Consider the following 15,016-nt stretch of genomic DNA (forward strand, 5'->3'; position numbering starts at 1 on the left):
GGTAGCTTTGCACATGACCTGGGAGCAGGGAAGACTTTGGGGGCTCAGTAGTCTCTGGCTACTGAGGGGGACAGAAATCCTCATCCCTGCTGGGTAAGGCTTTTCAAGTGTGGCTGGTTGGGGGAGCAGTGTTCGCTCCTCTCAGTAACCCCTCACCAAGACTCTAATGAGGCCCACCCAGTAAACACATTGGTTCCCTAGAGTGAAATTTTGCAAAATTATGCCTCAATTTGTGTCTGGGACCTTGAGAGGTGTAGGCATTGCTTTATGTCTCCCCCAAGCAGGAATTTTAGCAACAGATATATAGTTATATAGTTGGCAAAGTTCTCTCCCTCTCTGTGGGCTTTCTCCTTTACACCTTTGTTTCCTTTAAAAAAAAAAAAAAAGATTTATTTATGCAGTACCCTTCCTGTAGGCCAGAAGAGGGCACCAGATCTTGTTATAGGTGGTTGTGAGCCACCACGTGGTTGCTGGGAATTGAACTCAGGACCTCTGGAAGAGCAATCAGTGCTCTTAACCGCTGAGCCATCTCTCCAGCCCCCAACATCTTTGTTTCCTTAATGTAAGAATAGCTTTCTAGTTTTATGTGGTCCTGCTTTGTCACCTGTTAGCCTGAATCCCTGAGTCCTGGTCAGAAAGCCCTTTCCCACACCTCCATCTCCTAGGGCATCCCCTAGAAACTGGACTCCGAGGAATCAAGCTGGATTCCTTCGTGGTACCAGAAGGTGCTGTACAAGCTGCAAGGGAGGAAAGCACTGAGCATCCTGCCCAGCTGCCATAGCTACGGACCACACCAAAGACGGGGACGGCAAGACAGCCCCAAAGCTGCAGTAGCGACACTCACATCCTGGTAGCCAGCAGCTGTTTAATTGCACTTAAGGCCCAAATAATAGGAGGAAAATGACGCTTGGTACTGGAAACCCAACCAAATACTTGCGGCTAGAGAGCTCAGGCCTAGTGGTGGAGAACCTACGATGGCCTCTTTTCTAAACAAGTGTAATTCCTAGCTGGAGTCTAAATACTCACCCTTATCAAAGAGGCTCATCTCTGCGGTATTTGGAGACCCTTACAGAAAGCTGTCAGCCTTGACAACCTGCGTTTGATCACTGGGACCCACATGGTCCAGCTCCAGTGCACGCGCAGCACACACACACACACACACACACACACACAAAATTTAAAAAACGTGCTTCTAGTAGTTCTCATTCTTTTTTTTTTTTTTTTTTTTTTTTTTTTTTTTTTTTTTTTTTGGTTTTTTGAGACAGGGTTTCCCTGTAGTTTCTAGAGTCTGTCCTGGAACTAGCTCTTGTAGACCAGGCTGGCCTCGAACTCAGAGATCCGCTTGCCTCTGCCTCCCGAGTGCTGGGATTAAAGGCGTGCGCCACCACCGCCCAGCTAGTTCTTATTCTTTTTGAGTAAAGACTCCTAACATGGCCACTTTTAGGCTAGAAGTTCTAGAAGATTCCAAGGCATGGAGCAGGAACACCCCAGAACCAGGCATGCTCAGATTCTAGGTCCAGGATTCTGTCGCCTCTGTTGTCAGCTGGACCCATGGGACGATGCTTAGACATCCCCAAGGCCAGGAGATGAGTCTCAGGGAGTTTGAACTGGTTAAGACTCAGACTCTAGGAGAATGCACGTGACGGCCACAAGCCTTTGGGGCTAGGGGTAGAATATTATGGTTTAAAAATGAAACCTCCACACAGGCTCATGAATGAAACACTTGGTTGTCATATGGTGGTGATATTTTGGGCATCCATGGAAACCAGGAGGACCTAGCTGTAAAGAGTGTGCCACTGGGGCGAGCTTCTGAATGTGGCTCTGAGCCCTGCCCCACTGCTTCCTGCCGGCAATGAGGCAGAGACATCTTTTGTGCCATAGTCTCCTGCCTTTCTGTGGGCGCTCTCTCTCTCTCCCTCTCTCTCTCTCTCTCTCTCTCCCTCCCTCTCTATATACATATATATGTGTGTGTCTTGATTATTATGACATTATTAATTAATGATATTTAAGTTCATAAGAAATAATTTCCCCAATAAGTATATTATTTATGAAATTCATTTTCCAAGTATGCTAATCAGACTAAAAATGGTAAGAAAAAAATAAAAATTCACACTAAAATTTATAATTTTTATTTGATAGTGTGCATGCATTCCACGTTTGAGCACATGTGCCACAGCACACATGGAGGGCAGAGGGCAGCCATTATGGCATTGTTTCTTTCCTCCCACCTTATGTAGGTGCCAGGGATGAACTCAGGCCAGGCTTGTGCAGCCCTTTTACATCCAGGGCCATGTTGCCAGCCCCACACTGTAATGAACTCTGACTGGTCCACACTGAAAAAACTGTGAGGCAATAAGGCTGCATTCACTACACAAAATGTAAACACAAACTATCCCAATACATAAATAGAAGCTTTACACATCCAAAATATAGCATTAGAAAACATATCTACAGTTTAATGAAATGCTACAATTTTCACTATAAATTATATACAATACAGAAATATACTTTCACAGCATTTTAAAGTTCAGTGATAACTTACATGGGGACAATGATGAGATTATGTCAGATATTGAACCCTTTAGCAATCAATTGTAACAAGGATGTCAATGGAAGAACAAGACTGGGCACATGAAGACAATGTCTCAAAATGGCCGAAGTATCATTTTGAGGAATGTAACAGTACAGTCTCCTGTTTCTGAGTAAATGATGCCGAGAGCGAGGGGTTGTCATCGTCAGGACAAATGGCGTCTAGAGAAAGCCTCAACTCTGTGGGGCAGCAGAGTACAAACGCGGATCAAAGAGTCAAACCACCAGATGGTCACTCCACATTGCTTGCAAATAGTACTTTAGAGACACTTTCCCAAGGCAGTGTGTGTTTTCCATGTATCCAAAGCTGCTCGTTATCACAAACCCCAATATTTCAAAGCCTGTGAGACAAACCAACCTCCAGCCAGGCGGTCCTGAGCAGAGCAGACAGAACTATCTAGACAAGCCCCCCCTGCTCTACAGGTGGATGGAAAGCTCTGATGATATTTAAGGAGACACTTGGGTGCTCTTAAAGTAATGGTAATTAACCAGTATTTTTATATCTACATCCACAGTTGTGATAGAGGATTTCTGGATATTTTAGGGTAACTTGTTTTTCAAATGAACATATTTCCAGAAAAGTACACACACTGAGTTAAGAACTGTTACTACTGTACTTATTTCCAGAAAGAACACGTAATCTTTTACAAGTAAATCATTTTACAAATAACACAGATAAATCTTCAATTACATCTTATTTCCATATATCCCATATCATGTAATCACATTAGCAAAACATTTGTTTCAAATTTTATCCTTTAAGTAAGACCTGCGACTGGAGGGGAGGGTCAAGTGCAGTCTGACTGGAACACGTGGACACAGGGGACTTAGAACATCAGTGGCCACTGACCCACTGGGGCTTATTTTCTGTTTCTTCTTTTAGGACTCTTTGCTCTTTTCTGTAATTGGCTGCAGTCCAAAATGTTATTTTTTTGAGAACTTGCTGAAGAAGTTTAGGAGGTAATAAAGATATCTGACTTTTTAAAATGATAGCATTTTTCCCAATGCAGTCAAGACATGACCTGTCGATAAGCATGAGAGAACGGTTAGTTTCTGAACCCAGGATTCATTGTGTTATTTTAGGGATGTGTGTATCTGTACGAATGTATGTCATGAGAGTACAAGTACCGCAGAGTCCAGAAGAGGGCACGTATCTCCTGGAGCTGGAGCTGCAGAGGGTTGTGAGCCACCTGCCATGGATGCTGGGAACACATCTGGGTCCTCTGGGAGAGCAACAAATCCTCCTGACCTCTGAGCCACATCAGGTCTTGTTTGCTTATTTCTGAACATTTTTGTATATCATCCGTGCTTGCCAGCATGCACGAAGCCCAAAAGAAAACAAAAATATATGGGCCCACTCTGTAGCCCAGGCTGGCCTCAAACTTGAGGTGATTCTCCCATGTCAACCTCTCCAGGTACTGGGACTACAGGAGTGTGCCTGCCTATCATGCCTGACAAGCTAAGTAATCCTTTTTCTTACTTGCAAAATCGATGAAGAAACCCTAGGTGGCAGTGTGTGTGTGTGTGTGTGTGTGTGTGTGTGTATGCACGCGCACATATATATTCTTTGTAATACAAGAGAGTTTTTTAAATCACTACAATAATCATGCTTTTTTTATACAATAAAGAGGCCATATCTGAGTAAAATTCAAGGAAATAGAAAATGTAATTCGTCACACATAATATTCTTCCATTAGAAGATTCAGGGATAGAGATATACCTAAATGGAAGAACACTTGACAGTAAGCATAAAGGCCAAAAGAAAAGCAAAACTCGGATGTCAGGGACAGGAAGACCAGTGATGTAATGAGAGAAGAGAGAGGGACAGACGGACAAGACACTGGGTCACGTTGACTTATTAACTTGCTATGTGCCAATAATCATAAATAAAGAATAGGGAGGAGTGGAAATGATACAAAAAACAGTATATTCACATATGAAATTCTCAGGAAAGTTAAAAACTAAAAATTATAAGCGCTGCCAGGCAGTGGTGGTGCACACTTCTAATCCCAGCACTCAGAGGCAGAGGCAGGTGGATTGCTGTGAGTTCGAGGCCAGCCTGGTCTACAAGAGCTAGTTCCAGGACAGCCAGGGCCACACAGAGAAGCTGTCACAAACAAAAACAATAAAAAAAATTATGAAACTTGTGCTGGAGAGATGCTCAGTGGTCAAGAGCCCTGGCTGCTCCTCCAGAGGACCTAGGTATGATTCCTAGCACACACAGTGGCTCACACACATCCGACACCCTCCATGGAAAGCAGGCATGTATGTGGTGTGCAGCCAGAAATACAAGTAAAACACTTGGACAGAGAAAATAACAATAAATCTTCTTAAAATTATGAAACTTGCATATTTCCTGTCATCTTTTTTTCTTTACCTCTTTCTCTTTTCGAAATACTTCTTTAATTTGCTTTTGATAATTTCAAAACTAATTATAAAATAAAACATTTCTGATTTCTAAAAGAAAAACAAGACTGGATTTCTTTCTTGTTCAGTGTTTGCAGGGCTGGAGAACTAGACACCGGTGACTCTTACCCACCACGGGTCTGCATCAGCCTCCGGCGCTTGCTTTAGCTGTCACTGGCACAAACATTCCATGTAGGTCTGAATTCTTTGAGCTGACCCCCATCACTCGTTCTTATTTTCATGGGGCATTTTCCTTCCCATTACTAAGTCCAAATAAGAAGAGTTAAGGAGTTGTGGGTGTAGAAGTACAGGCAGATTTGAATTTTGTCCCAGGTAGATGCCCAGTTCTGCTCCTATGCTGGCACCCCAACTCCTGTGCCCTTGTCATGGGGAGAAAGAGGAGGAGGCAGAGAGGAGCCAGCCTATGAAAGATAACTCTCAGTGGGCATGTCCTGGGAGAGGAAATCAACACAGGAAACCCTTGTGTCCACATCCAAGGAGCTCATGAGCTAGCAAAGGAAATGAACGTCTAGCTGACAGAAATGCCAAGGGTTGGTGATGGAAGTCCTACGGCTCTGAAGGGCTCTACAGAGATGATTCTAACAACATAAGTCAGGGGAGAGTTCTGGGTGGAACCCCCATGCTAAGACCTCAGGACCTCAACAAACACTCCCAAAGCCCCGGAGATGAAAGATGAGCTTTAGTAGAGAAAGCACAATTCAGTGAAAGGGTTAAATATAGCTGGTGATCAAAGCGGGCACAACAAGATGCGAGGCAGAGAGACGGAGGTTGAGCAAGTAGTGGGGCCACCAAAGAGCATCACAGTGTAGTCTGCCCCATCAATACTCCCTCTGGGAATTTCTCCTGAGAGGATCTGTATGCTTTCCAAAGAGGATACCCAAGATGACTTCGTACCTAAGTTTTTTGTAACAGCCCCAAACTGTGGACATACTAAATAGCTATCTTCAGTCTGGTCAATCCTGTCCATAAGAGAGAACCTTACTAGCCTTTCTGATATAGATATAGACTGTCATGCTTCGTGATCACATACTTACATGAGAGATACCCATGCACTGGAAAATACTATAAGACAGCACATCTAATTTGTTCATATATATATATATATATATATATATATATATAGAGAGAGATGTATGTCTATACATACATGTGTACACATGTGTTCCTACTAAGGCTTCCAATGGTTTCTGCCCTATTCACAATTCTTTTTCCCAGATCTTCAGAACGGCCAGTGACAAATGCCTTGACCTAACATTTAAAATAAAATGGACACATTACTGCACTGTGAATGATTCACTATGGTGAGTAGGCACCACAGAAGAACTACTATGTTCCTGTCACATTCAAGTGTGTGTGTATGGAGGGTGTTGTATATGAGTGGTGCATGCTGTATGCATGGGCACATGTTCGCGTGTGTGTGTGCATGTGTGTATATGTACATGTAAAGTGACCAGAGACACCCTCTACTCTATTATGATTATGATGATGATTCTCCACATATTATTACCGATAATGATACTGATGATGATTTGACACGGAGTTCAGTTGTTTGACTAGCCTGACTGATGCCAGCCAGCGCCAGGGACTCGACAGCCTCCACCTCCCCAGTGCACTCACGGGCACCCAGTCTTGTGCTTTGAGCACGGGTGCTGGGAACCCACACTCAGGTCCTCTGCATGATCAGCACTTTACTGACCGGGCCACCTCCTTAGTCCCCATGTTCAAATGTGGAGATATAAAGATACGTCCAGCATCAGCTGAGTACGGTGGCCCAGTGTCGGTCTCCAGCTCCCAGGCCACCTTATTTTCCCTTCCGCTCATTCTAGACCAACCACTGAGAAATTCGACCTGGCTCACCATATGCTTGTTTAGTTGCTCAGGCACACTTCCTACTAGCAGTACCCCAGCTGCTATGTCAAAAAGAAGAGTATCCTATTCAGCCAATGTCTATCTGTTTTTCTCTTTTGCTAAAATCTACTTCCTTGTGATTGTGTCATCTGGGTGTCATCTGCAACCCCAGCATCCTGAAGACAGAGACAGAGGATCATGTGTTCAAGCAGCTAAACAGCTTTGGAGTTAAAAGAAATTCTTTCATCATCGTTGTGACTTGGTTTTTTTGGGACATGCTTTCTCTGGTTGTCCTAGAACTCACTCTGTAGACAGGTTAGCATTGAATTTAGAGACTTCCCTGCCTCTGCCTCCAAGTGCTGGACTTAAAGGTGTGTGCCACCAATCCCAGCTTAAATTCTTTTAAGTATATCTGTAGATATATTTATACCATATATTATATATGACATTAGCAGGGCTGGAGAGATGGCTCAGTGGTTAAGAGCATTGCCTGCTCTTCCAAAGGTCCTGAGTTCAATTCCCAGCAACCACATGGTGGCTCACAACAATCTGTAATGAGGTCTGGTGCCCTCTTCTGGCCTGCAGACATACACACAGACTATTAAATACATAATAAACAAACAAACAAATAAATAATACTGTATATCTAGTAAATAATATTTTTAAAAAAGACATTAGCAGATATATTCTGATTTCCAGAAAGTTGAACTATAGCCTCTCCCTCCCAAGTGATGAAATAAAGATTTATTTATTTTGAGACACAGTCTCACTATGTAGCTTTATGTGGCCTCGTACTTGCTATCTAGACCAGACTGGCCTGAACTCACAAGATCTATTTGCCTCTGTCTCCTGAGTGTGCACACCACATCTAGCTTTTATTCTTAGGCAGATGTAAATATTTTCTTGAATTCAAGTAATAAACTACCTGTAAAATAGTATGATTCCTCCCCAAAGGAACAAGAGATTAGCACATATTTTGACGTTTTGTTGTTTAACAGACATTTTATTATTGTTAAAGCTAAGCTAAAGTAAACCGAGCAGAGACTTTGCCATGCTAACAGTTCGGCACTGTTAAGGACTTGCAGTCACCACACCCGCCATCCCTACAATCTTTCCATCCTCCTTAGATGAAACCCTGAACCCATGTTAGACTGACTTCCCATTCCCCAGCCAAGCCTCTGGATACCTCTAATCCACCCTTTGTCCACACGCGTGTGCCCACTCTGATACCTCTAATCCACCCTTTGTCCACACGCGTGTGCCCACTCTGGCTACTTCAGACACATGGAGCCACACAGCATTGGTTCTTTTGTGACTGACAGATTTCACTAGGCACATCTTAGAGGTCAATCCACGTTAGAGCTCATGTCAGAATTTCCCTCCTTTTAAAAAACTTAAATTTTTTATTATTTGTTTGTTTGTTTGTTTTTTCAAAACAGGGTTTCTCTGTAGCTTTGGAGCCTATCCTGGAACTAGTTCTTGTAGACCAGGCTGGCCTTGAACTCAGAGATCCGCCTGCCTCTGCCTCCCGAGTGCTGGAATTAAAGGCATGTGCCACCACTGCCTGGCTTTTTTATTATTTAAAACATTTTTAAGTTTAAATATATTTTGATCATATTCTTCCTTACCCCAAATCCTTCCTAGATCCTCTCCCCTTCCCTACCCACCCAGCTTTAGGGTTTCTCTAAAAAAAGGAAAAGAAAAGAAAAGAAAAACAAAGACCCAATACAACAATAATCCCCTAAAACCAAACTCATTATATAGCTGAAGAGACTGAACTCCTCAGCCCGTTTCCTCCTCCGAGTACTGGGATTACAGACACCAGATGCCATGTCCTGTTTATACAGAGCTGCAGTTTGTACCAGGGCCTTGTTAATGCTGGGTAAACACACACTTTCACACATGACATTGTACATATGGAAAATACTATATTACTCACCGGAGCAGCGAATAGGGCTGTGTTTGAAAGATCAATAAATCGTTACAGTGACCCTAGTCAAAAAAAAAAGTCTTATTAAGGATTTAAAGAAAATAACAGCCTTAACTATAGATTATTTCTATTGTATAAGTATAAAATAGTCAATAAATTTCTCTTTAGCTAGTAACACACATGTCCGCAAACATACAAGTGTACATAACCACAGACATACATCCACATACATATTTTTCCTATTTGGAAGCATGAGGTTTACAAATACAAATTTCAGCAACCAAAATTTTGCCTAATCAATACCCAATATAATTACAAATTTAAAAATAGGAGACAGCTCTCTGAGTACAGTAACAGAACTAGTTAATATTTGTTTCATTAGATAGATTTCTTCCACATTACTCGTACCCTGAAAGGCGCTGTGCCCTGTCTCCGTCTCCCAGGAGGTTCTCCTGCGGCACTGACGCCTTCCTGATAGGCCAGCAGGTCCCAGTGAGTGCCACCTCCTCCGCGTTTGTTTTATTCTTTTCAAATAAGATTTTTTATACAAATCTATAATGCCTCTGACTTTTGACTTCTATTTTGAGTTTATTATGGCATTTGCCTAATTTACTTATTAATGAGTTAAATAAAATATTTGATATGTGTTCTTTCAAAAAAAGATTTTTCTATACAACGCAGGCTAGCCTGGAACTTAGGCTACTCTTTTTTTTTTTTAAATATTTATTTATTTATTTATTATGTATACAATATTCTGTCTGTGTGTATGCCTGCAGGCCAGAAGAGGGCACCAGACCCCATTACAGATGGTTGAGAGCCACCATGTGGTTGCTGGGAATTGAACTCAGGACCTTTGGAAGAGCAGGCAATGCTCTTAACCACTGAGCCATCTCTCCAGCCCCCTGTATTCTTTTTCTATACAGACATTGCAATACATTTAAACTACAAGTGCTCATTTGTGGCAAAGCTCAGAGAGAAACAGAAAAGGAGCCAGGGCTGTGGTGTGGGGGTTGAGTGCTAGCCCAGTGTGTGTGTGTGCAAGGCCCTAGGTTCAAGCCCAGCACTGGAGGGAGAAAGCCCTTTTTAGTAACTTAACTAGTGAAATTAGTAGACTGATCTTAGTCTATAAACAGGAAGTATCCTGACATATATCACGAAGCCTCTGACTTGGGAGATGGTCCTCCAGGCAACACTTGTGGTCCTGCAGTTACCACAGCAACAGTACTGCTGAGCAGTTGTTGGAATATCATTACTCAGAGAAAATGTTTAAATATAAGATTTGCTTACTGTATCCAAGAAAAGTAAGTTATCTTTGCTCCCACCAAAGACCATTATTTCATTTTCTTTTCCCAAACAGGCCGTGTGCCATAACCTGTGATGGAGAAGTGTGGACAGAGTGAGACACGTCAGGGAAGAGAGTGCACATCACAGCCTCACAGCCGACTCCAACGCTCACACTCTGAAGTGACCTACCCCACGGCTTCATCATATTTCAGTCAGAGAGAGAACGCCTGGTAACTGTCTCAGCTCCCAGATTTGCTAGGTTCCTTATCTTATACATATTATCCCTGAAATGAATTTAAACGCTCAATTCCTCAAGTGCAACAAGCACCTTTTCTAGCACCTTTGGTGGCCTCCATGTCAATTCCTGTCACCTTTGTCCTTCCTCCGTACTCTGTGCCCCATCAGCTGACAAGTGCACACGGAACCCCCTTCCCACGTCTACTTCAAAGCTGTCACTCTGGGTCCAGAATACCATAATGAGTTTCGCATTCTCCCTCTGTCACCTCCTCCAACTGCAGACTCTTTTTCCTGTCTCAACCACTTCAGGTTTTCACTGCTACCTGATACCTGCACACACATGCAGATTGCAGTGCCACGATCTGAGTCACCTGCACACACATGCAGGGTGCGGTGGTGAAATCTGGGTAATCAGCTCTTTGTCCCTCAAACATCTGTGTCGGGAATCTTCAGGGTTTTCTCCTCTAAATAGTTTGGAATATACTGCAGGTTTTGTGTGTGTGTGTGTGTACGGGGGCGGAACCCAAGGCCTGTGAGTGTGGCAATCACAGAGCTACATCCCTAGTCTTAAGGCAATTGTTATAACCCAGCACTGTCTCAGGGACTTCCTGCCTGGAGGTCTCTGCTACAAGATGGGTTTCCTAGCCTAATATTTATGATCAACTACTATTCCCCCCCATACACAAAGCTTAACTTTTTCCTTTCCCCAGATGAGTCCTCTATTTATTCCAACTGCACCTACCCTAAAGTGTAAACTCCAGGCTTTTGATGTCCTTTTTCAATGCTTAGATTAAGTTGTTCTCTCCTTCATAGGCTCAACCCCCAAGAACTTCTCCAAATCACCCGTGAGAACTGGTTCTGCTTATGCCCTTGACTCTGGCTCGCGGCCTTTGTATTTCTAGCTCACATTTGGAGACCAGCTGCTCTACATGCTATTGAATGTGCGTCTTCTAACTCCCTAACTGCCACAGCCTGGGAGGCAGAAATGGCCACAGTGGTGTGCTGGACCTGGGTCACGCACGGGCTGTTTGAAGTCGATTTTGCAAGTTTCCATCCAGCTCCAGGTTCAGTGACATCGTGCTGGTGATCTGGTGTCGGTCATGGTGGGAGTTGGCACCTTGGGAATCAGCAAAGCTAGCATTAGGTGCTCTGGGTGTCAGAGTGACTGTAGCCGCACACCAAGACACCACCACAACTTGAATGTTCTAACTTTCCCCTCCAAAAAAGGCCCAGGATGGTATTCTGCACCCAGTAGGTACTCCAAAACTTTTGATTAGCAAAGGCAAACACATAAAAAGATTAATTTATTCAGTCTAGTGTTCTTCGAGAAATGGTCTGATGGGCAGTTCATACCTATCTCAAATTTCACATTATTCACCCAAAACAACTCTATTGCTTTATAAAGTTCAATATTTCCACAGGCTCTAGCTCTCAGAAAAAGAAAAAAACTGAATCTAATTCTCAATTGCACAAGATAAACAGAATGTTACAAGGTCACTGCTTTGACTTTAAGAGAGCACTATATTTTTCTTCAAAAAAAATATGGCCTTTCTGTGTAGACCAGGCTGGCCTGGAACTTGCTAAGCCTTTCTCTGCCTCCCAAACACAGGATTGCAGGTGTACATCACCACACCTTGCTTCTGCTGAGACAGGATTTCATACTTTGCCTCAGACCAGGCTGGCCTGGAGCTCACTATACATCCAGGCTGCTCTCAAACTCCCGGGGTCCTCATTTAGGGTGCTTCTCTTAAGAGAACAAATTGCTGAAGCAACAGTCACCCAAAATGGCTATATATCACATGTATTTATTATTGAACAATTTATTTTTATACATTAACCCCTCTTCCTTAAACCCCACAAGTGCAAACAGTGGGGCTCTGCATACATTCTTCACTTCCACACACATGCATGACACATGCACTCGTGACCAGGATGAAGCATGTATATCCTATTTGGTGAATATGCTGCCCAGTTCTCCACTACACTTGCTGGGATATAGAGTGGAAAAAATTGTCAGCAGGAGCCAGACAGGAGGGATCGGGTGTGGGATTAGAGAAGCTAGGCACACATTGGAAACACTGAGCGTCCTCATTTATGGAAGGATCTGGGTTAATGTCCGGGATTGGAGCCACAGGTAATGCTGGCAGTGCTGACGGGCTCTGACAGGACTTAGGGCTCCAGATGCCAGCACCTTCTATGACATCTTTCCAGACAGAGTCACTCTTGATAGCCCCCTGTAACAATAACAGTGCTCTACAGAGGGTTGTAGAGCCAACCGGGCACAGATCTCCACACAGGGAGGCCCGGGGAGGAGACAGCCTCATCGCAGCAGTGTCTCAAGCAGGATGCTTGAGTCTCACAAGACACGGGGCGTCGCTAGCAACAGCGAGTTGCTTGCTTCAAAACTGTCAACAATGCTGACGCTGAGGAAGCCTTAGCGCTCTAAGAGGAGAACTGGGCAGCTGTCACTTCACGTCATAGTATGGAAAGGCACAAAATGCACGGAGATGTGGCTGCGCCTGTCACTTGCATTCAGTCATGCACACACACATGTCCTCCTTACACTCAGCTCCACCCCACCTCTTCTCCTCCTCACCTCATACCTGAAGGCAGATCTGCCTCTGTCTTATCTGCCTGAGGGAAAGTCGGGCCTGGACTTCATCACCGGAGAACACTGGAAAGCCTTTCCTGCCTTGGTTTGGTGGCCTCTAGCTTCCTACAGACTGAGTCTCTGTCCTCTCCCCGCTGCTCTACATTCACACCTCAGCATTCTAACAAATGTGTGGACAGGACACGTCAGCCGGAGGAGCCACGCTACTGCAAACAGTTGTCTGGCTCTAACTACTCAGTAAGGCTTGGAATATAAGTCATACATTTTTAAATTAAACATATTTATTACCATTTTCATCATAATTAATGCATTCATAAAACAAAACTTAAGAGACCAGATGTTGCCTCAAATCACAGAGGAAGGCATGCATGTCATAAGTGACTTGTAAAGCCAGCACCTAAGTAGTAGCTGAACTTGAATGTTGTCTCAATAAAAAAACTCTTTAAACAAGTTTCAAAAGCGTTAGATGTGTTAATGTAGTCTAATGAATTTTTGTACATAAAAATATAAGAGTAGCATGTGCAGTCACGATGTTCTCTAACAGCATTAATATAGATTTACATATCAACATACATATAAATATTTAGATATTTTTCTCCATTGTCATTTGCTAAATAACAGAAAGCTCTATCATGAGCTGACTTTACGCAATCTGGAGAGAGATTACTTCTGGACTATGGCGCAGAAGCATGTGTCTGCGGAGGACCCTGCGGCCTGCGGCATCTGAGGGTCCTAGGAGGTATTTTCATTACACGAGTCAACTAAGTCTGAGAAACTGCTGTGGTGCTGTTCGATTCCTTTAATAATACATATTGTTTTTATAATATTTATCCTATAATAGACAACAAATAAATAGCATTTTCTTTCTCAAACTATTCACATTAATGAATATACCAGACTGTTGTTTATTTTCAGAGATGGTCTCATGTAGCCCAGGCTGCCATCAAACTCACTACACAGCCAATGACAGCCTGAAGCTCCTGGTTCTCCCGCCCATACTCCCCAAGTTCTAGGATCAGAGGGGTGAACCATCACTCCCTGCTCAAATGGTTAATAAGAAAAAAGCATCTGTCTCTACAGTAACTTGAAAGCAAATATGTCTAATAAATTACTTCAAATATATCCTAAAAACAACTATGATTAAAGCTAACCCTATTCCTATATATTTATTAAAAATAGTAACATTAAAAATTGACCAGGTTTTAAATACTTTATTAGCCAAGATTACATATTTAGCTAAAAGTAACATTTTCAATTTTGCAACTATGTATAAAAAGTATATAAATCATTTCCAATGAACATAACCAAAATGATAATTAATTTATTCAGTTAACATGAAGCTTAGTTGAGAAGTAACTATTTTGCTTATGGTTTCCTTATAGACACTGCATTCTGTCCTAGATCCTTAAGCTTTATAACTCTCACCGGTTTCCTTTGTGCTTACCTGGGCCTGGTGTAAGGTAAGGGTCTCAGCTGTTTCCAACAGTTTGTTGTGATATTGTGAGTCCAGCAATCACCTGTAATATTAGGGCAGTTCAGAAATGATGATTAGGGCATTGGGTTATAATTTTCATGTTGTTTACAGGTTTATCATGTTATATTTGCATCATTATCTTGGGTGAGTCTGCATATTTTTCATAAACATTTTCAACATCTACAAAGCAAGAGTGCCCCACACCCTAGAGGCAACAACCATCAAGTTTGGGCTTATACTCAAGTCTACTTAGCACAAGTGAGCCTTGGGCTCAATGTCAGCCAAAAAGAAGAAAAAGGAAAGACAAGAAGGGAAGAAGGAACAGGAAGGAGGAAGAGAGAGAGAGAAGAGAAGAACTCGGCTACATGTGCACTGGTTGTCTGTGTTGTCCTTCCTGTTGACTTTTTAGATCTTGCATGATTCTAGGTCTTGCGTGATTCTCCCCGTAAACATGTCAGTACACGTCGCCAAGATGAGTGGACACAAAAATTAAATGTTCTGGTGCCCATGCAACCAAATCTTCACCTTACTCTATAAGGAAGGAAGACTTAGATCATTCAGCTATGCTAATATCAAAAATAGCAAGCCTGGGGCTGGACAGATGGCTCAGTGGTTA

At 42.8% G+C, this 15,016-nt stretch overlaps 1 protein-coding gene across 1 annotated transcript in view; it reads right to left on the reverse strand.

Annotated features, from left to right (window-relative positions):
• Positions 1-2,430: 2,430 nt before the first annotated feature.
• The window catches only part of Klhdc1 (kelch domain containing 1), a 37,257-nt gene continuing 24,671 nt past the window's right edge, over positions 2,431-15,016 (reverse strand). Inside the window, 4 exon segments of the mRNA XM_038336997.1 lie at positions 2,431-3,611; positions 8,804-8,856; positions 10,082-10,166; positions 14,371-14,443. Coding sequence (XP_038192925.1) covers positions 3,425-3,611; positions 8,804-8,856; positions 10,082-10,166; positions 14,371-14,443 — 398 coding nt within the window. The 3' untranslated portion in view covers positions 2,431-3,424.

Source organism: Arvicola amphibius, chromosome 7 (genome assembly GCF_903992535.2).
Source record: "Arvicola amphibius chromosome 7, mArvAmp1.2, whole genome shotgun sequence".
NCBI lineage: Eukaryota > Metazoa > Chordata > Mammalia > Rodentia > Cricetidae > Arvicola > Arvicola amphibius.